Here is an 18995-nt window from a genome sequence, read left to right as displayed (position 1 = left end):
TAGTCGATTATTCCACAAGCTGCAGATAAAATGTGTCCCCAAAGCTCTTCTTGCCAAGGTGACGAGGGCTGGGAGGCTGGGGTTTGGCAGGTGATTGGTTAGGAGGTGGAGGGCCACGACAGGATTAATGATGTTATTAGAGATCCCAGGGGTCCTACCCCTTCTACTGTGTGAGGCCCTTGACCAGAGTCCAGTTGGCCTGGGCCTTGGGCCTGGGTGTCCAGTCCCCAGACGTGTCTCTGCCTGAACAATTTCTGTGCCCGTGATTTGCTGCAGGAGCCAAGCGAAGACTGCATGACAGCTGCCTCCCCAGAGACCAGGTGCCTGCAGGCCACCTCTCATGAGAAGCCATGTGCAAGGCAAGGCTGCAGCCGGGTGGCCACCGACCTCCAGGGCCCTGTCTCTGGGCCAGGGGCATCACTTCATGGACCTGTCACCACAATGGGGATTGGTCTGGTCACAACCCCATCACACCTCCCAGAGTGGTGCCCATCCTGAGTCCCTTGTGGGTGGCCGAGGTCCGCCTGGGAGTCAGCTGGCCCTGCATGCTGGGTGATGCCCCGCCCTGCTCCAGATGGCCTCTTCCTCCTGCTCCAGCACCACTCAGGCCTCGCGGCCTCTGGCACCCAGAAGACCAGGCCCCAGCACCAGGGAAATCATACCGTTCAGGACACTGCCCGTGGTCCCAGATGCTCTGTGATGGTGACTCCAGTTTCTACGGAGCCTGAACCCTTGGCTGCCTACTTCAGGTGCACATGGTGACAGCAGCAAAGGGCAGATGGGAGAAGCCACATGCTGCCAGCAGCCCCAGCAGGTCCACAGGAGTCGGGCACGTGCAGTGTTAGGTGCAGGCCAACACCCAGGCCAAGGGCTGCTGGGGGCGCTGGGGACACTGGGGAAGTGGCAAGCCATGGGGGCCATGGAGGCTTAGGCAGGTGAGGAGCCCAAAGGAGCTCCAGTCTGAGGCCTGTCCTGCAGCCAGGGGCCTCCATTCTCCAGCAGGAGGGCTGTGAGCTGAGAGCTGGGCATGACACATGTCCCTGGGAGTCAGCCCTGTGACCAGAGGGCCTGACATCAGCATCCCCAGCTTGAGCCTGACTCTGAGGCCGGAAACCTCCAGGTGGTCATGGGCACCCTCTGCCAGGAGGGTGGGATTAAGGCTGGGAAATCTGAAGTAGGTCTGAAGGAAGTTCAGAGAAAAATTAAAAACCATCAAATCCCAACTTTCAAAAGCTGGAAAATAACACTAATAATCCCAAGATTTCGAGGCAGCACTTTTATGAACTGGTTGCCTGAGTAACGAGCCACACACAACCTGGGGCCTTTGCAGACGGTCCTGTGAACCACTCTCTGAACCACGTGGCTCTCCTGGCTTGGCAGGCCAGCTCCCAGCAGTGAGCCTGAGGCATGTCCCCTGCGCCGGGTAACTGGTGACATGATGAGGACCCAGGGCTGAGAAAGGGGCTGCGGGATTGGGAGGTGTTTCTGCTGCCCCCTGGTACTCTGCTTTGGGGAGGACACGCCCACCCTGTGACATGGCCTCTGCCCTGTGCTGTCCAGTCCCAGAAGTTTACCACCCCTGCAACCTGGCCTGAGCCCTGGATGCCTCCGGCCAGGCCCGAGTTAGATGGTCTGCAGCTGTGGCCCCAGGGTTGCACGAGTCCCCTGCATGCCTCAGGCTCCATGTGGTCAGCCATGATGAGGAGGGCGGTGGTGCCCAGTGGAAAAGGATGGGGTCCCAGCCCCCTACAGCTGCAAAGTCGCCTGCACATTTATGAAGCTGTAACTGCATGCGCACATTGCTGAGCCCACAGCTTAACCTGCTTCTGGGGCTGCTGCACGGGCTGCTGCCTGAGCCCTGCTGCTTGGCGTGGAGGACCCTCTCTGGACCCTGGAAGGCACTGGAGGCCCAACTCCTCCTGTCTCCAGCCACAGAGCAGCCGTCCAGGCCGCATTGTCATGGAGCTGTGCAGGCTGTCCCAGAAGGCTGGACTCCAGCTGGCAGTCTCCATCCTCCAGTGGGGGTGCTGACCAGGGCACAGAGGACGGGAACACAAGAGCAGGCTCTGCTCCCCAAGAAGCAGCATTTACAAAGTGAGTGTGCTAGCTAGGAGTCAGAGTGTGGAGCGTCCATGCTGCATCTGGGTGAGGCAAGAAGTGAGACCCTGGCCTGGGGCTGACCCGTCGACCTCTAAGTGTCCTCTCCACCCACCTCGCAGACCAGAGATTGCAGCCGCAGCAGGGCTGCCTGGTGGTTGAGGTCACTTGGCTCAACTCTCCATGGGCCCCAGGCCCAGAGGAAGGACAGAAATAGAAGGCAGCCCCCTCTGCCTCCCATCGGGAAGGACCTAGGGTGCAGGTCCCAGCCTCCCTGTGACCTTCTGCTGCTGCCCACAGCTCTGCTGAGAAGCAGGACACACAGGGCAGGACCAAGGGGACTGGCAGGGGACGTCTTGAAGAGAGGCTGTGACCGGCTCTGGGAGGGCTGGCAGAGATCAGCTAGGGCTCCCGGCCCATCCCAGACATGAGAAGTAGCCAGAACAAAAAGGTAACCCCACCGTGGGTGGGCGCTGGACAGGTCACCCTGGCTACTCAGGGAGGACTCACTGTGTGAGGCCCTGGTCCTGGCCACTGTCCTCACAGCAGGCACTGGGTCCCCACCCTCAGCCATGGCCTCATGGCCCATGGTGCCTGCTCACCCTCAGCAGAGGACTCAGGGACCCATGGGAGCCCTGGTGGTGACGATGACACTGATGATGCTGAGAGACCCCGGCCTGACAGGTCAACCCTCGACCCCCAGCAGCCAGGGAAGAAGAGGAGACGCAGTGGCCGTGCCGTCCCTGTCGGTGAACGGGAACCCAAGCCCCGGCTGCCTCCACCTCGGCTGTGGGTGCTGTGCCGGGAGGGCCGGCCCCGGGCCCTTTCTCCAGGAACACTTGCAGTGCCGGGAAGTCGAGGCCGGTGGCTGGGAGCGCGCCTGACCCCATGAGAGCCTCGCTGGCCTCGTCCTCCGCATTCCTGCGCCTGCCGTGGGGTGTGACTGCGTGTGGGGTGCGCAGGCACATGTGAGGACATCTCTGTGTGGGCAGGATCCTGTCCAGGCCCTCACCACGCCTGCTCCCTCAGTGGGCACGTTCCTGCCCTACGTGGGCTGGGCTTTTGCTCCTCGAGCTGAAGGGAGCTGGTCTGACCCTCCCCAGGCCAGGTGAACCCCTTCTCTACCCCTTCTTTCCCTGTCTTGGGGAAGGCAGCCTGTGCCAGCTGTGTGAGGCCTGGGGCAGGAGGGGCCTCAGCCTCAGGGCAGGGGTCTGTGCAGGGAGCCACCCTCTACCTGGTGGTGTGTCTGTGCAGGAGGTGACAGGGTCTCTGGGTGGGCCTGGGAGACAGCTGGGCCCAGAGTGCAGGAGAGGCCTGCATCTGCAGGACCCTGAACTTCTGAGCAGAATCACAAAAAGCAAGGTCCAGGAGAGGTCATGGCGCAGTGGTGCAGCGGTGAGCTGCAGCCTTGGGTTTAGGGCCCATGCGGGAGTGTAAGTGCAGGAGGCCAGGCTCCCCCAGGGCCTGAGGCTGGCCAGACACCCTTCACATAGGCTGCTGTGCTGCCCCAGGGTCAACACCACTGACTCCTGGCTCTCCTGGACGCTGGATGTCCAGGCCCTGACTTATCATTCGGGGAAGGAGCTTATGGGCCACAGACAGGCACAAGGAGGACCCCCGTCACCCTGGGCTGACGTCCGAGCTGGCTGCACACCTCCCACAGGGGGAGACCGTTGGAAGCTGGCCAGGAAGTGGGGGTTGGAAGATAGAAGAGGCAAGGGCCAAGACCGCCCTGCCCCGGGCTGGCCACGGGGCAGTGGTGTGGGGTGAGCCACCCTCAGGCTGGCAGGCACAGACGGAGGCGCCTGTGGACAGTGTCTACACCACAAACTCCTGCAAGGACGCGCCCTCCCTGAGCAGGTCCAGGGAGAGACAGTTCATGGACCTCTTGCCACAGAGGGCAGCCCTGGCCTCCTGGGGCACCAGCAGCCCTGCCAGGGAGCAGCTGAAGGCACAGGTGTGAGAGGCAGGTGCAGGGCAAGGGGCTGGCTGGAGCTGATGCGTGTGGTCCAGGCTGTGGCTGTGCAGGGCCTCCCTGCCGCTGGGCTCCGCCTCCCGGACCTGCAGGGAGAAGCCACCCATGGCTCTTTACTCAGCAGCGGGCGCCAGGCCAGCTGCTGTCACAAGCCTGTGCTCCCTGCTGGGTGTGCTCTGCCTCTGGCAGGAGGACTGGACCCCTGCAGGGCTCCCACTGTCTGGCATGGCCTGAGGCCCACCTGCCCCCGCCCAGGGTGCTCTGCTCCAGGCGCTCGAGGCCCCTGACTCCAGCAGCAGCAGTTCTGCTTCAACCCTGCTGCGCCTCCCCACCCCACCACCCTCCGCCACCAGGTCCTCTGCTACCATCACACAGCCCCTGGCTGGCCTCTGCTGCGGCAATCAGGGGTGTGGGCCCAACCGACGGCTGTCCCACAGAGATCCCACTCGTGGCAGAGGGGGATGGAGGGAAGAATGGGGACAGTCACATTGATGCCCACCTGTGGGCCACACGTGGGTCACATGCAGGTCACACTGCCCAACCTGGACCTAGGGGGCCCTACCTTGTGTAGGACCTCGGTGCTCTGGCCTCTGGTCCTGGCCAGCGGGACCTGCACCACTGTGAAGGGCCCCGAGCAGGAGGCTGAGGAGGAGGAAGGGGCCTGAGCGGGGGTTGGCAGGGCCCGTCCTGCACCTGCAGCTGGGCTGCAGCTGCCCGCCCCAGTGCTGTGTCCTGGAGCCCCGACTCCTCGTGGCCCGCAGGCGAGGTGGTCTGTGACCTCACACAGTGTCCACTGCGAGGTGGTCCTGTGTGCCCCAGAGAGCCCAGGGCATCGGGTTCCACCTGACACAGGGCCCCTCTCCCTGCCCACCTGGCTCCATCAGGGGAGGAAGGTGAGCTGCCCCAGGAGGCCCAGGACCTCCCCACAGAGCTGGGGCCACAGCCTGCCCAGCGCACGTCTGTGTTGAGGCTGGGAGAAGCCAGGCCTGGGCCGTGGTGGCCACTTTTCCCCAGCAGCCCTCCCTGTCCTGTGGCCGAGACACCCTGTCTGCTCCAATGTCAGAACAGACTTCTCCAGGCCAGCGGGGTGCTGTGGTCATTTCTACTGGGTCTAGACCAAAACTTGTCCAGACATCAGAGGTGAAGGCCAGCAGTGGACACTGGTTAGTGACAGATCTGCCAACCCTGGGCAACCCCAGATGACTCTGGCTGGCCTTAGGTGACACCAGGTGGACCTGGGTGGTACATTCGGGCATGTTCCCAGAGAGGCACTGTGACACGCAGCCTGGCCTCTCCCAGCAGTCTGGCACTTGGGGCAGGCCAGGCTCTTTGCTGCCTCATTCTTCTCCGCCCACCTTTGCTGCCCCCGCTGTCCCTGAAGCTGATGGACGGCATCTTCCTGCAGAGGCCCTCAGCCTCTACGGGCTCATCCACAGACACCTCCCCAGATTCTGCATGCTGAGAGTCGGCCTCTGTGCCCAGTGTGTGGGCACTGCCGTGGCTGTCAGCAGAGCTGAGCGAGAGGCGGTGGTGGTGGTGCGGGCCAGTGTCTCTCTTGTGCCTGCTGGCCAGCTCTGGGTCCAGCTCCAGCGGGTCGCTGATGTAGGCCTCCTGGTAGTGCTTCTTCTCTGCAGGGCGTGGGGGACAGATGCAGAGCTGGGTTTGGAGGCAGGCGGAGCCCAGGCGTGGAGGAAGGCCTGGCCCCAGGGACATGGCCCATAAGGCTATTCCTGGGGCTTCCTCGCTGTCTCAGGCTACAGGCTCATCCTGAGCATCCCTGATGTCACGGCCACCCAGGACAGGGCTGGGTGGGAGAGAACAGACTGTCAGCCTGTTCTGAGGGCAGGTGTTCCCTAGGGCTGCCTCGTTACACAGGGACAAACACATCTGTGCAAGCTCACCCCCCTATGCAGACACACATGTGCTCACACACGTGCTCACACACACGCCCACCCGTGCTCTGTGACTGCAGTGTGCACACGTGGCTGTCTCCAGGTGCTCTCTAAGGACACAGTGAGAACAGCCCCCAGGTGAAGACTGGGAGAGTGAGACCAGGCCTGGCACAGCACTGCAGCAGGTCTTCACGTGGCCTAAATTCTGCACAAGGGACGATGTGAGGAGTCGGAAAGGGGGCTTCCGGAGCCCGGACAGAGCTGAGCAGCCCTCACCTTGACTGCACCCCGCCCCCATCTCTAGGCTTCTGCTCAGGTCACCACCACACTTCACCCGGAGCGCCTGGGGGACAGGAGCTGAAAGGCCACTGTCCATTACGGGAGAACCCTTTTGCTGAGCCCAGAGTGGGTGGCCCAGGTCCTGGGCAAGTTCTAGGGGCAATCTGCTTCATCGCCACCCCTCAGAGGGGGTGAGCAGCTATCTGCTAGGTGCCCAGACCCCGGCCGGGAGGTGCCTACCTTCAGCCTCATCCAGCAGCTGCAGCCGCTGCAGCAGGGGCTTCACACTGAGGTAGAACTGGTGGCTGGAGCGGAGCAGCCGGAGCAGGTGCCGGGAGCGCCAGGGAAAACCCGTGTAGAAAACCAGCTTCCGGGATGGGGGCAGCCCAGCGGGATGGATCTCCAGCTTCTTTCCCTGAGTAGACAGAAGGGACAATAGATGTGGCTTTATACATTGAAAAACCCTTCCAGCAATAGGAAAGACATCACATGGCCCTCTAACTGGGCGATGGCCAAGGTCCCCTTTAAAGATTTGACTTCCGTGAGCAAACGGATCTCTTGGTCACTGTGATCAGGAGGCTGTCTGACCTTAGCCATGAGAAGGCAGCCCTCTATGCAGACCCCTGCCTTGGCTGGGTGAGGGTGCAAGTGTCCAGGGTGGGACCTAAAGGGCTGAGTCTCCCTGTCCATTCTACCCAGTGGCCCTCACTCTCAGTCACAGGGGGCCCAGGGTGACAGCTCTGGAGCCGGATGAGAGGGGCACAGATGTGCCTCTAGGACCCACTCGGGAGCCAGGAGTCACATGGAATGAGAAGGGCATCAGGACCTCCCTTCACATCTCGGCTACTCGCCCCGTCCCGGCAGGGCCTTGCCAGCACAGCTGCGAGGGTGAGCATGTCCAGAGCCTCCAGGGCTGTCGGGAGCCAGCAGGAAGGGAGCCTGCACGTGCCCCGAAGGACGGAGATGCATCTGCCCCGGGGCTCTAGAGTGTTGAGGGCCCTTGCAGACACCCACCAGAAAGGCCAGCTTCCTGATGCAGGGCCAGGGCAAGTCATGCAGCAGCTGCGGAGCGTGGCTCACCTCCTGCAAGACAGAGGCACTGTGTCCAGGAGGGCAGCCAGGGCGAGTCTCAGGGAGGGGCGAGTCCCTCTCTCACCTGATAGATATGCATTCCCTTGAGGGTGAGTCCCAGGAGGAAAGTGGGGTGCTCAGGCTTCTTATCCTGAAAGGTGCAAGAGGTGGAGGCCCTGGGCCTGGGGTGGCCAGAGACCACCATGCCCCACCCAGCTCTGTCCTGGACCCTCCCCTGGCCCTCTGTGTGCTGGAGCTGTCCCTGCCAATTGCCTCAGTCTCCATTCCCCAAACGTGCCTGAACCCCTTAACCTGCCCCAAGAAACCTCCACCCAGTCCTCTCCGCAAAGACTGAGCGCTGTGTCACCTGTGTGCCTGGCCGGGTGGACACAGAGTCCAGGCCCGAGGCCCCAGCACTAGACCCAAGTCAGAACAACCGTGGCTGAGCCAGCAGGCTCGGGTCCCCAGTCCCTCGGGGTTCGCTGGAACCCTGTGGAAGCGCTGCACACCACCTCTGGACAGCCACCAGGGAACACATTCCCTCCCTCACCACACCAGCCTGTCCTGAGGACCTCCGTCCCCAGGATGGTTGGTCACACCGTCACCTGTGGGGACTTGGTCCAGCTCTGCTCTGGGATCCAGGTTACAGTGTCCTCTGCAGGGGACTCTGCCTGCCCTGTCCTAGGGTCCCAGCACGCTGTCAGCACGGGGGCTCTGTCCCTCCCCTGTCCTGGGCCCCAGCGCTCTGGGCTCAACCTTGTACAGCCTGAAGAAGTGGACAGGCACGTCCTCGAGCTGACAGGCGTCCCTGATGAACCTCAGCACAGCTGCCTGGGGGCTCAGCTCCTGCTGCTCGCGGTGCACGGTGGGCACGTGCCGGAGGATATAGTCGACACCCCTCTTGGCAATGACCTGAGGACGGGCCCAGGTCAGCTCCACCCTCCTTCCCTCCCCTCCCCTGAGTTGGCCTCCTTCTTGGGAAGCCTCCCAGCCTCCTGCCATTGCAGGGGACCTCCCCAGCTGCAGCTGTCCAGCGGGAGGACTGGGCCTGCTGTCCAAGCTGGGGACACAGAGATGAGTGTGTGGAGTTCCCCAAAGCACCCAAGGAAAGCCCCTCTCTTTCTGGGCCCCCCAGTGCCCACCACAGAGACCCAGAAACAAGCTGATTCCAGGTGGCAGTGTGCGCCCAACAAGCCACGACTCCCCGTAGGGCTCCCAGCAGCCCAGGAGGAGGCTACGTCTGTGCATGGGGTGAAACCTGAGGGACGTGCATCTGAGGAGGGCCAGCCATGTCCAGAGGGACGGGGTACCTGGAGGACTGGACCCAGCCCTGGGCACAGTGACCAATGTGCAGAGCGGACAGTTTCCAGCTGCTTGGGGCAGACAAGGAACAAGGAGACGCCCACAGGGAGGGAAACTAGGACTCTGCCCAGGGCAGGGGCCACTGTCCCTGGAGGGACAACCCAGTGCTCAGTGCCCCCACGAAGCCAGGCACAGTGCCCGGGGCTGGGAACACAAGGTGGACTCCTCTGCTCCCTGACCCCCCCTCCCAGGGCACTGAAGGGCTGAAGCACGGACGTGAGTGGCCCCTAAAGGGCCCTGGGATACCTGGAGAGAAGGGGCAGGTGGGCTGTTCTTCACAGCTGGGCAGGTCCAGAGGCTCAGAGGAGGAGAGCCCCTGGCTCCAGGTCGCACAGCTGGCCAAGTGTGTGCAGGAGCACCGGAGTCGGCCCTGGGTACTGGTCCACGCGGCCACACGCCTGCCTTGGGCTCCCCCAGGTTCCCCCCCCTGCCCCTCCCAGCTCTGCAGCCTCCCCTCTGCATGGACCCCGTAGAGTCCTGTTGGGGACAGTGTCAGTGACCCCCCAGGAGGGTGCCAAGGGGTCCTTACCCACTGTGGGAAATAGGCCTGCGGCTCGAAGTACCGCCCGACGTGCGGCGGCTTGCGGTGGCTGCCCAGGTCGGCCTGCAGCGCGAGGGCGGCCAGCAGGAAGTAGGCCTCCTCCCTGTGTGCGCACTGGGACTGCAGCACCCGCTCCTTCAGGCTGCAGTAGTACAGGTGCCGGGCCACCTGGTCGCTGGAAGGCAGCAGAGCTGGGTGGGGTCCAGTGGCTGGACCTGGATGGGGTCTGCACAGCCGCCCGCCCCAGCCTGGTCCAGGGCACCCAGCCTCCCCTGTTCACAGCCTGATCTGACCCAGGGCAGTGCCGGGCGCACCCTTCTCCGTGAGCAGAGAGCTGCTGCCCCCAGCGGGGCCCAGCCAGGCCTGGCTGCAGCCTTCAGCAGCCTGGACCCCGGAGGGAAGGGCCTGCCCAAGGGCTCAGGCACAGCGGCACTGAACCCGGTTCCCTGAGCCCACTGCCCAATGCCGTCAGCCACACACAGCTCCAGGACAAGGCGGGCTGCCCAGGGGGCCTCCCCTAGGTCTTCTAATACAGTTGGGCACTGCCCTCAGCCCACCTCCCGGTTCCCCAAAACCTGCACCCTCCCCTCCCCCTCTGGGATCAGCGACCACCTGCCTTCTCAGGGTCCCCAGCCCTCTCTCTGTCTTGCTGAACATCAGGGTTCCTGGTTGTCCTGCCAGCTCCGAGGTGGCCATCTGAGGGAGGCCACCGCCCCTGTCCCGGGAGCCCCTCCTGCCACGTCTGCACAGATGCTTCAGGTAAAGGCCCAGTCAGGCCCCACACTGCGCCAACATGGCTGTTCTGAGGCACAGGCAGATGGCTTGGCTCCTGGACTTGGGTGTCCTTCCAGGCAAGGTCCTGGACACCAGGAGCAGTTACCTCATGACCCTCCCGTGCTCCACGTAGTACTGCACTCTGAGGGAGGTGACGAAGGGCGCGCGGGGCCTCCAGCCTCCCTGTTGGGAGAGGGTGAGGAAGAGCGGGCCTGGGGCACCTCCCGGCGCCCGGCCTTCGCCAGGATCTTAGGAGCCGCGACACTCAGTATTTCATCCTACTTTTACGGGGAGAAGGGCCAAGTGGGGTGTGGCACCGAGGACGTGGGGACAGCAGTGTGCCTGCCAGACAAGCCCAGATGAGGCGGGGCCCCAGCAGGGAGCCGCAGGCCCACACGGGCTCAGCCTGGCCTGCAGCCCACTTACTTGAGTTCCTCTCTTCCAGTCCTCTGAGAAGTACTTGCTGAGCCTGAGCTCCAAGTCCATGAACACGTGCTCATTGTCTAGAAAGGACGGGCTTCGTCAGCAACTCACCTTCACTCCCGAGGGCCTCGAGCCAGGCAGCTTCTTCTCTAGCTGACCTGGTGCGGGCTGCTCCCTTGGGCTGGCTGCGGGGACAGCCCTGTCAACCGCTGCTGGTTACCTGCATGGCCTTCCCAGGGAGGGCTGGCGCACTCTCAGCCTTCTGGGAGGCATGAGGATGAGCAGCGGGGCCCGCAGACCTTCCCTGCACCCCAGGCTCCCTGGCCCAGCCACAGAACAAGAGGGACCCTATAGCCTGCCCACGCCAACAGACGCCGACCACCAAGTGCACCGTGGGCCCAGTGGCTGGGAGGGTGCTGGGGACGCTTTTGCTGAGGGAAGCCTTGCTGTGACACTGGGGCAGGACAGTGGTTTCCTGTGGAAGCTGGAGGGGAGAGGCTGGGGGCTCCCTCGGCAGTTCTGCTGCAAGGCCTCGACTTGGGCTGAGCCTGGCTGAGGGCCTCCCATGACTCATCCCCGCTCACCCCACTCGTCCACCTCACAGGTGTGTGCTCCATGGTACACACACATGCTGAAGACCTGTGAGCTGGTCCCTAAGGTGTGGGCAGCTCACGGTATGGACCTTGAGCCTCAATCAGAAGGACAAAGGTCCTGAGCTGCTGGCTGTGTTCACACTGCGGGCTCTGGCCCCCTGCAGGGGCGGCCTCCGGGGCCTAGCGCGGTATCACCAGGGCTTTGATTCACTCTTCGCTTTGAGGCCTGGGGAGTCCCTAACCAGCAGGAAGCCGAGCACCTCTGGGCCACCAGGGAGAAGCACCCCGTCCTACAGCATGTGCGGGTTCCCCTGCCCACTGTGACTGGCCACCTCCTTCCTGGGGGGCCGCCCCGGCACTCCAGGCCCTACCCTCAGGTCCTTGAAATCAGGCTGCATCTGCACAGGCACCCGCCTTGGCCCCGTAACTGTCACACTCCCCACATGACAGAGGCCAACAAGCTGAGCGGGCAGCTCTGTGTGTCATCTGAATGTGCGGGTGCACAGAAATGTACACCTCACACACGCATGTGAGCACCACCCACCTTAGACCACAGGCTCACACGTCACACATGCACATACCTCAGGCCACACACGACCACACCACACGAGCACACACCACAGGCCACGCATGGACACACCACATGTACACATGCCACACGCCACAGGCATCCCACAGGCACACCTCACACGGCACACTCAGCACACTGCACACTACTGACCACCCACTTTGCAGCACACGTGCACACACCACACACACTGACACACCCAACACCCTGTCTGTGGTTGTCCGCCCAGAGCCTGACCCCAGAAGCCCAGCAACAACGGGGTGGGGTGGAAGGAGCAGGGGGGCCTGAAGGTGGGACGGCAGCACTGCTCACCTCTGACCACGCTGAGGCCGGAGAAGCGGGCCTCCCGGAGGCCCAGCACGCTGCACACCTGCTGGAACAGCTCCCGCGCCCTGGCCCTCACCTGCAACAGGGGCGGTGCTCAGGGCGTCCAGGACTGCCCTGGACAGGCTCAGGGGACCCCGCTTCAGGACGTGAGCAGTGGCTTGTGCTCAGGGCCAGGGTCATTCCCAACCCCACAGAGCTGCTTGGGAGAGGGAGGTGGAGGGGTGCGCCTGGATTGGACAGAGCACCCTCCACCCTCCCCATAATGTGCACCCCCTGGGGGCCGCCTGCTAGATCCTCCTTACCCCAGAAAGCATGGCCCTGACCACCCGGGAATGGGCATCTGTAGGTGGGGAAGACACCTGATGTTCAGGGGAGGGGGCCGAGGAGGGGCTGACAACACTCAGGAACACACTGCCTGCCCAGCGCTCTGCAGATCTAACTAGCAGTCCCCGTGCACAGTCTGAGCCGGGCCCTGGGCCCCTGAGGACATGTTTCACTGTGCAGTCTGTGCCTCGGCCAGCTTATCCATTGGGCACACGACTCCTACAGCTGGCCCTGGGGGATCCTACACTGCACCCCCAGACACCACTGGGCAGGCCTCACGCCCAGGGCCAGTGTCCATGCTGCTGCCCAGGAGGGTGCTTTCCTCTGCGCGCAGGTGAGGCCTCTCTTTATGGCACGTCCTGCGGTCTGCTTCATGTGGTCCCAGCATGGCTCCCTGACGGACACTTCACAGCGATCTCCTCAAACCCCTGGTCCCGTGCCAACCCCTTATGCCTATTTATTGACTCCAAGCCTACAGAAGCTCCCGTGCTGGCCTGGGTGACGTCCCTGCTCCAATCCAACCTTGAGCTTCCTGCGTGGAATCCCCTCAGATGCCACCGTGTACGCGGGCGGACAACACCGTGGCACCTCAGCCACTGCTTCTGCTCAACTTCCTGACAGACTCGGCTCCAGGCTGGCAGTGCTGTCCTCACCCCTGCGCCTCTCGGCCAGGGGACAGCCACACATCTCCTGCTGGTGACTCAGAGACACCGTGTGTGCCAGCTGGCTATGGTAGAGGTGTGTGGCGGTGGCCCCGGGCCCCTGTGAGGCCCCTGACCTGGCCTCCACTAGAAACCCAGAGCCCCGTGGCCTGGCCGTCTGCTACCTGTGCCTCTGTGTCACCGGAGCGGCACGGCCTGTTCCTGCTTTTCGATGACAAGTTACCGAAAGGTTGGCTCATTAGCATCAGTTAACGTGGTGAGGGCCACCGGGACTGGGACGTGCACTGGGAAGGTCTTCTCAGCCCACGCTCTTCTGATGACTGCAGTGGAGCCACACACAGGGGGACATGGACGCCCACGATGGCTCCCATGGTCCACAGTGCCTGGCTCGCACCTGAGGGCTGGCCAGCTGTGTCCTTACCAAGCAGAGGGCCCGACTGGGGAGGTAGGAGCAGGAGACACCCCTCTGGGGCCAGAGGGTGGTAGGGAGGGGAGGTAGGAGCAGGAGACACCCCTCCGGGGCTCCATGAAGCCCCGAGCGTGACCTCACACTGTGTTCTGGGTGCAACCTCCGGCTGAATCTCACAGTACAGCTCAGGGAGGGAAACAGGTAGAAGACGTCCTGGTCACACAGGAGGAGGCCCCAGCACGTCCACTGCAGGCCTCAGAGGGCCCCAGGACCCTGACATCCCCTCCTCAGGTGGGAACTCCAGTGCTTGGGGCACTGCCACAAACCTAAGTGCCAGCACTTCCTACGGAAACGCAGCCCCAGGCAGACACCAGGTTCCCAGGGGACCCGAACCGTGATGTCACAGCCCGTCACTGCCTCAGAGAGCACCAAGCTGTCCACAAGGAGCCTCAACAAATTCCCCCTGGAGGGACCTGTCACTCTGTCAGACACCTGCATTTCAATCCCCATTTTCACCATTCACACTTACAAAGGTGGAAGGACTGCTCCTGGTCCAGCTAAAAGCTGGGAACTGACAGCTTCTTCCTGCTCAGACGGCCTGAGGAAGAGCCTCCCCTAGGCCGCCGCGGCTCGCCCAGAGGGCCCCAGAAGGAAGCCAACCGCAGGGACCCTGGACCTGGACCAGTGAGTGTCTGGATTAGTTCAGGGCCCGAGCCCGGACACTTCCCTTCCTCCCCAGGGCAGGGAGTGGGGAAGGGCCGGGTCTGCAGCAAACTGCATGACCCTGCTGTCCCTCAGGTCACAGTGACCTGAGGACCATGACCTGGCCACACTGCCCCGTGATGGGCCGCAGGGGGGAGCTGCAGGCGTCGAGACTGCATCCACCCAGGATGCCAAAGTCCTCACAGAAGGGTCACGCGCTGGCTGGAGGTCATCTGTGCCAAGGAGACGGCCTGCTTCTTAGTGTCCCTCTCAGACCCTAAATGCCGGGACGTGACCAGGTTGTGCAGAGCTACAGGGTCCCCAGTGACTTCTGGCAGCCTTCCGCTCCTCTGTGTGGTTTCACAACCTGAAGTTTGATCCAAAGCCGTCTGTGGAGGCTGTGTCCGGGGTCCCTGGACCACGCCGGCTCTGTCCTGCGGGCCAGGCCTCCTCTGGGGCCGGCAAGCGCTGCTCCTAGCTTAGTTCTCTCACCAGACGCTCTCTTGAGGGGAATCTGGTAACTCTGGTGACTTTGGGCACAGCCCTCGGCGCTGTCCTCAGATGGAAGGGGAGGGGCTTTCTATCAGCCAGTGAGGGCGTCCCCACTTCTGAGGGTGACAATGTGATCCATCATCCCCAGGGGGATGGTCCAGCCATGAGGGTCCTCACCAAGTGGAGGGGGAGGCCGAAGGGTGGGGCAGAGGTTGCAGAGTGGGAAGAGAGGCAGGGGTCCCGGGGGAAGAGGCCCTGCCCGTGACAGTCACAGCCGGATGACGATGCAGGGATTTCAGAGGGGCCCTGGAGTGAAAACTCGGAGAAGCCAACATTTCACTAAAGCCCAGTGTGGAGGACAGGGCAGGACCGGAGGGCGGCAGGGCGGGGGGGCACGCAGAGCCACCCAGGGCCTCCAGAGGGAGGCCGCTTCCCGGGTGAACTGTGCCACCAGTTTCCTGCTCCCGAGGCACCGTTTCTTCATCAGCCTTTCCAGTCCAGCTTCTCCCACAGGAGGGACACCCAGGGATCAGACAGGTACCCTGGGACAAAGTCAACCCAGGGAGGCATGGACGCTGTGGGAGGGCCAGGCAGCCCAGGACTCTGGACGCTAAAGGGGACTGGGCAGCTCTCAGCCCCAGCATGCTACTTTGGCCCGCATCATAGTGAAGTGGTCATTTGATGTCTCCCCTAGTCCAGGTGCCCCCAGTGCATAGCTCCTTCTGTCCCCATATCACTCTCTGGACATGTGGTCCCCACTGTCCCCCAGTCACCCTCTGGACACACAACCCAACTGTTCTCCTGGCCACCCCCTGGGCACATGCCCTGCTCACCCCTACTGCCAGCCGCAGCTGCTTCTGGGCGGGCAGCAGCACGAGGACATCCCTGTGCTCTGAGGTCATCTTGCTGTCCCCAGGGTTGGCTCCACTGGGCTGCATACAAGCCTCTCTCAGGACCAGCCTCTGCCGGCCAAGCTCCTGTAGGGGAGAGGAGTCAGGGTTGTCCAGGGGGAGTGAGCGGCTGGAGCCCCGCCTCCTCTGGGTGGCATCTCCGCACCACCGTCTCTGGTCTCCCCTGGTCATCAGCTCAGGTGGACACTGGCCCTCCCACTCCCAGCTGTGCCTTCTGTGCTGGTGTCTCTGGCACTCGCCATAAAGGGCCAGGAACTTGGTGGCTGTGCAGGACAAGGGTCAGGCTGTGAGCTGGGCGTGTGGAGGATGACTGGATGCACGGTCCTGTGGCCACCTCACTGTACCTGGGCAGGGGCAGCTCCACTCCAGGCCATAGACAGGGACCACTGTGTGGCCCCTATAGGAAGGGCCAGGACCCCTGCACCACAAGATGTCTCCTGCAGCTCTCAGAGGACAGAGGGGCCACACAGACCCCTGGACATAGACTCCAGAACCAGGGTGGCCCCTGGTCACTGGAGCAGCAGGAGGGCCAGGAGGACAAGAGGCAATGGGAGAGGAACGTGCCCCAGTCCCAAGACAACACCTCCTGCTTGTACTGGCCCCAGAGCCAGGAACGTGCTGGAGTCACAGCTCCTGGAGGGACCTTGCCGCGGGGCCCTTTCTGTTCCGCTAGCTGGGAGCTGAGGACTCCTCCGGCCAGAGCCAGCTCATCGGCCCCCTGCAGCAGGCCGGGACAGCTAGAAGTGGGCCATGGCAGGCACATTGAGGGTGTGGACTCTCAGAAGCCAGCAGTGGGACCTCTGCCATCAGTCTGAGGCACCGTGGACTCTCCAGGCACTAGCAGAGGCCCCGGAGGCCACTGGCCGGGGCAGCCAACCCTGGGGGCATTTCAGGTCCAGGAGATTTTGGACCCATGGGCCTGGCTTGTGGACCTCTGTCCTCAGCCAGGGTTGGGGGGCCTCTTTCCCGTCCCTGAGTCTCAGGACCTCCTTGGAGAAGTCCCTCTTACTGATCCCGAGAGGCTGCTGGTGGAGGAACCCAGGAGGGTCCTAAGGGGCAGCTGGCTGGTCTCAGGAGGTCCACACTCCAGCACCCTCAGGGCTATCCAGGGCTTTGGAAGATTAGCAGGCCCAGGGACAGGGGGCTCCACCTCATGTCTGCCCACCGCCCCCTGCACTCAGGCTGAGCCCTCCCGCCCGGGCCTGCTTTCTCTGCAGGGTAATGCGAGGCTCCTTGTCACAGGAGAGCACGCGTCCCTTCAGCCAAGGCCAACTGCTCCGGAAGGTGGACACTGGGTTCTGATCCTCACTTCAGGCTAACTGCTGGCTGGATGCTGGTCAGGAGGTGGACGGACGCCTGCCGCAGCATCACAGAGGAAGCAGCTACTGTCTTCCTGCAGTGTCTGAGCACAGGAGGCCCCCGAGGCTGTGGGAACACAGGAGGTAGTGATGGGGAGAGAGCCAGGACGGCTGGGCGGGGGTGGTCGACGGCCACAGAGCCCTGTGGTGGGTGTGGGTGCCCATGTGTCATAGGTGGTGTCTTCTCCGAGCCAAAAGGAAGAGAAACGTGTGTCGTCACTGATAAACAATCCATGGACCCCAGCACAGTGGCATGTCTCAGGCCCAGAACCCAGAGCTGCACGGGCTACCCAGAATGCCCTACAGCCCAGCAACACCTCTGAGGGACAGTCAGGGGACACTTCATCAAGAAGACAACAGCTTTCTGTCCTTTGAGAAAACAGAAACATGGCAAGATACCCCAAATCCACAGCACTTGTAGGTACAGTTAGTTGGCCTTGCTATCTGCAGGAACGGGTTCCACACACTGCCCAGAGCCCCAAGTTGGTGACAGTCAAGCTCCTTGCTTAAAATGGCACTCATTTTGTGAATAACTAATCACTTTGAGGTGACTTATAAAGCCTGATGCAGAGTGACTGTGCCGATAGCTGGGACCGCAGGGCTAGGAAGAGAGGCCAGGAAGCCTCCACCTCCCGGCCAAACGCAGTGCTTCCCAAATATCCTTGATCCAAACTTGGCTGGTGCACAGATGTGGGGACACAGGAGCCCTGTGCTGACGGGGTGCACTGTCCCCTGGACTCTTGTTCAGTTACTGGCCACGGCTGGGATTTCAGGTGTGAGGGGCTCCACATGGAGATGCCAAGGCAGATGCCAGGCCTCTTTCCAGACGGGCACTCAGTCCTCCTCCACCCAGTTCTCCCTTCTTCTGGACAGTGGTGTCATCTTGTAGATGGGCTTGCTGAGAATGTTCTAGAACTCAAGCTTCTCAGTTCTTTACGCCCATGAGGGATAGGCTTTGAAAAAGCAACACGGGAATACCTTTCAGAAAGACAAAGGAAGGGGGTGCTCTGAACTCCCGTGGCGGACTGAGACTGCCATGCCAAGAGGGCAGCAGCCAACAGGACAGGTCACATGTGGGGACTGCACTAACCAGGTGCCCTAACCTGAGCTGGACAACCTCGCAGGTCCACAAGGCTCCATGGGGGCATCCGCGGGTGGGCTCCGACTCCCACGCGCCTCCCTTGGACCCTCCGGGCTGGGCAGGACCTTCCAGAAGGGTGCAGGAGCCCCGGGCTGGGGAGTCCTCAATCTTCAGTCCTGAGTCGCGGCTCACGTTTGGGGCTGGGGACGAGGTTGCCCGCAGGAAAGAGCCACCCAGGGACTGTGCCGGCGCCATGGGCAGGGCCCGGTGTTTGTCTCCTGCCTACACAGACCTGATCAGGCCCCTCGGCCCCAGTGACAACCCAAGGTCCCACGAGCAGGATGGGCCCCCCACAGCCCTGGCTGTCCTGCCCCTGGAGCTGCCTCTGCCTTTCTAACTGACCGCAGTGGCAGGGCTGGGAGAGGTCCCACAGGGGTCAGCCCTGCTGTGGACAGAGGTCAGCAGGTGTGACATTCACATCCCTGTTCACCTGGCTGGCCACCCTCCTTCCCTGCAGGTGGGAGTGCCGTGGGCAGGACCTGCCCCCACAGGACAGGGACTGCAGAGCCGCTGAGGGGCCAGTGTCGGGGACAGTTCCTGTGGCCTAGGGCTGTCCCCTGTCCAAGGAAAGATGGGGCTTGGTTTTGGGCCAAATCAGCCGCCTTTGGCGTAAACAAGTTTGTGCCTGTACCAGGAAGTCCACCCCATTGGCCGGTAGAAACCACAAGAGCTCGGGCCCAGTAAATGCTTCCTGTCTTTCCTATTATGTGTCCACAAGGTTGAGATGTGACCTCCTCTGTGATTGGCTCCTATGTCCTATATATACTACGCACTTTCTTGGTACCAGGTTCCTCTTGTTGCGCCTTCAATAAAACCTGACACAGTTCCATCGGGTCCTTGTCTTTCTTTTGTTCGACTCTGCTGGACGGAGTCGACAGGCCAGCTCCTCTCCTGGACCTACAGAAGATAGGGTCTGCCTCCAGGAACCATGCCAAGTGACAGAGAGCCCAGGTCACCTGCCCCTCGGGTGGCACTTAAGTGTCCAGGCATCTGGACCCATCACTAGGGGTGGAATGGGTGCCTGGTCAGAGGGCAGCATTTTCTAAGGGGTGGAGGAAGGCAGCAGCTGCCTGCTACAGGCACCAGGGCAGCCA

At 62.6% G+C, this 18995-nt stretch overlaps 1 protein-coding gene across 1 annotated transcript; it reads right to left on the bottom strand.

The window, feature by feature from the left end:
• Positions 1 to 3915: 3915 nt before the first annotated feature.
• Positions 3916 to 18096, bottom strand: LOC143640357 (FERM domain-containing protein 1-like). The gene is made up of 13 exons (XM_077108201.1): positions 17864 to 18096; positions 15986 to 16139; positions 15325 to 15468; positions 11888 to 11978; positions 10418 to 10494; positions 10098 to 10174; positions 9206 to 9392; positions 8071 to 8226; positions 7400 to 7465; positions 6484 to 6658; positions 5428 to 5700; positions 4635 to 4714; positions 3916 to 4158 (listed from the first exon to the last, which is right to left on the bottom strand). The coding sequence occupies exons 1-13, from the start codon at positions 18094 to 18096 to the stop codon at positions 3916 to 3918; spliced, it is 1956 nt and encodes a 651-aa protein (XP_076964316.1).
• Between the last annotated feature and the right edge of the window lie 899 nt (positions 18097 to 18995).

The sequence above is a fragment of the Callospermophilus lateralis genome, unplaced genomic scaffold, assembly GCF_048772815.1.
Source record: "Callospermophilus lateralis isolate mCalLat2 unplaced genomic scaffold, mCalLat2.hap1 Scaffold_1954, whole genome shotgun sequence".
NCBI lineage: Eukaryota > Metazoa > Chordata > Mammalia > Rodentia > Sciuridae > Callospermophilus > Callospermophilus lateralis.
Note: the sequence above shows the minus strand (reverse complement) of the source record. Positions and strands in the feature narration are given on the sequence as shown.

Excerpts from the sequence above, each read along its gene's own strand:
- LOC143640357 (XM_077108201.1), bottom strand. The coding sequence starts at position 18,096 with ATGGCGCCGGCACAGTCCCTGGGTGGCTCTTTCCTGCGGGCAACCTCG. Across the intron at positions 6,659-7,399 it reads AGGGAATGCATATCTATCAG|GGAAAGAAGCTGGAGATCCA; the intron begins GTGAGAGAGGGA and ends CTGTCTACTCAG. Across the intron at positions 5,701-6,483 it reads GCTGCTGGATGAGGCTGAAG|AGAAGAAGCACTACCAGGAG; the intron begins GTAGGCACCTCC and ends CACGCCCTGCAG.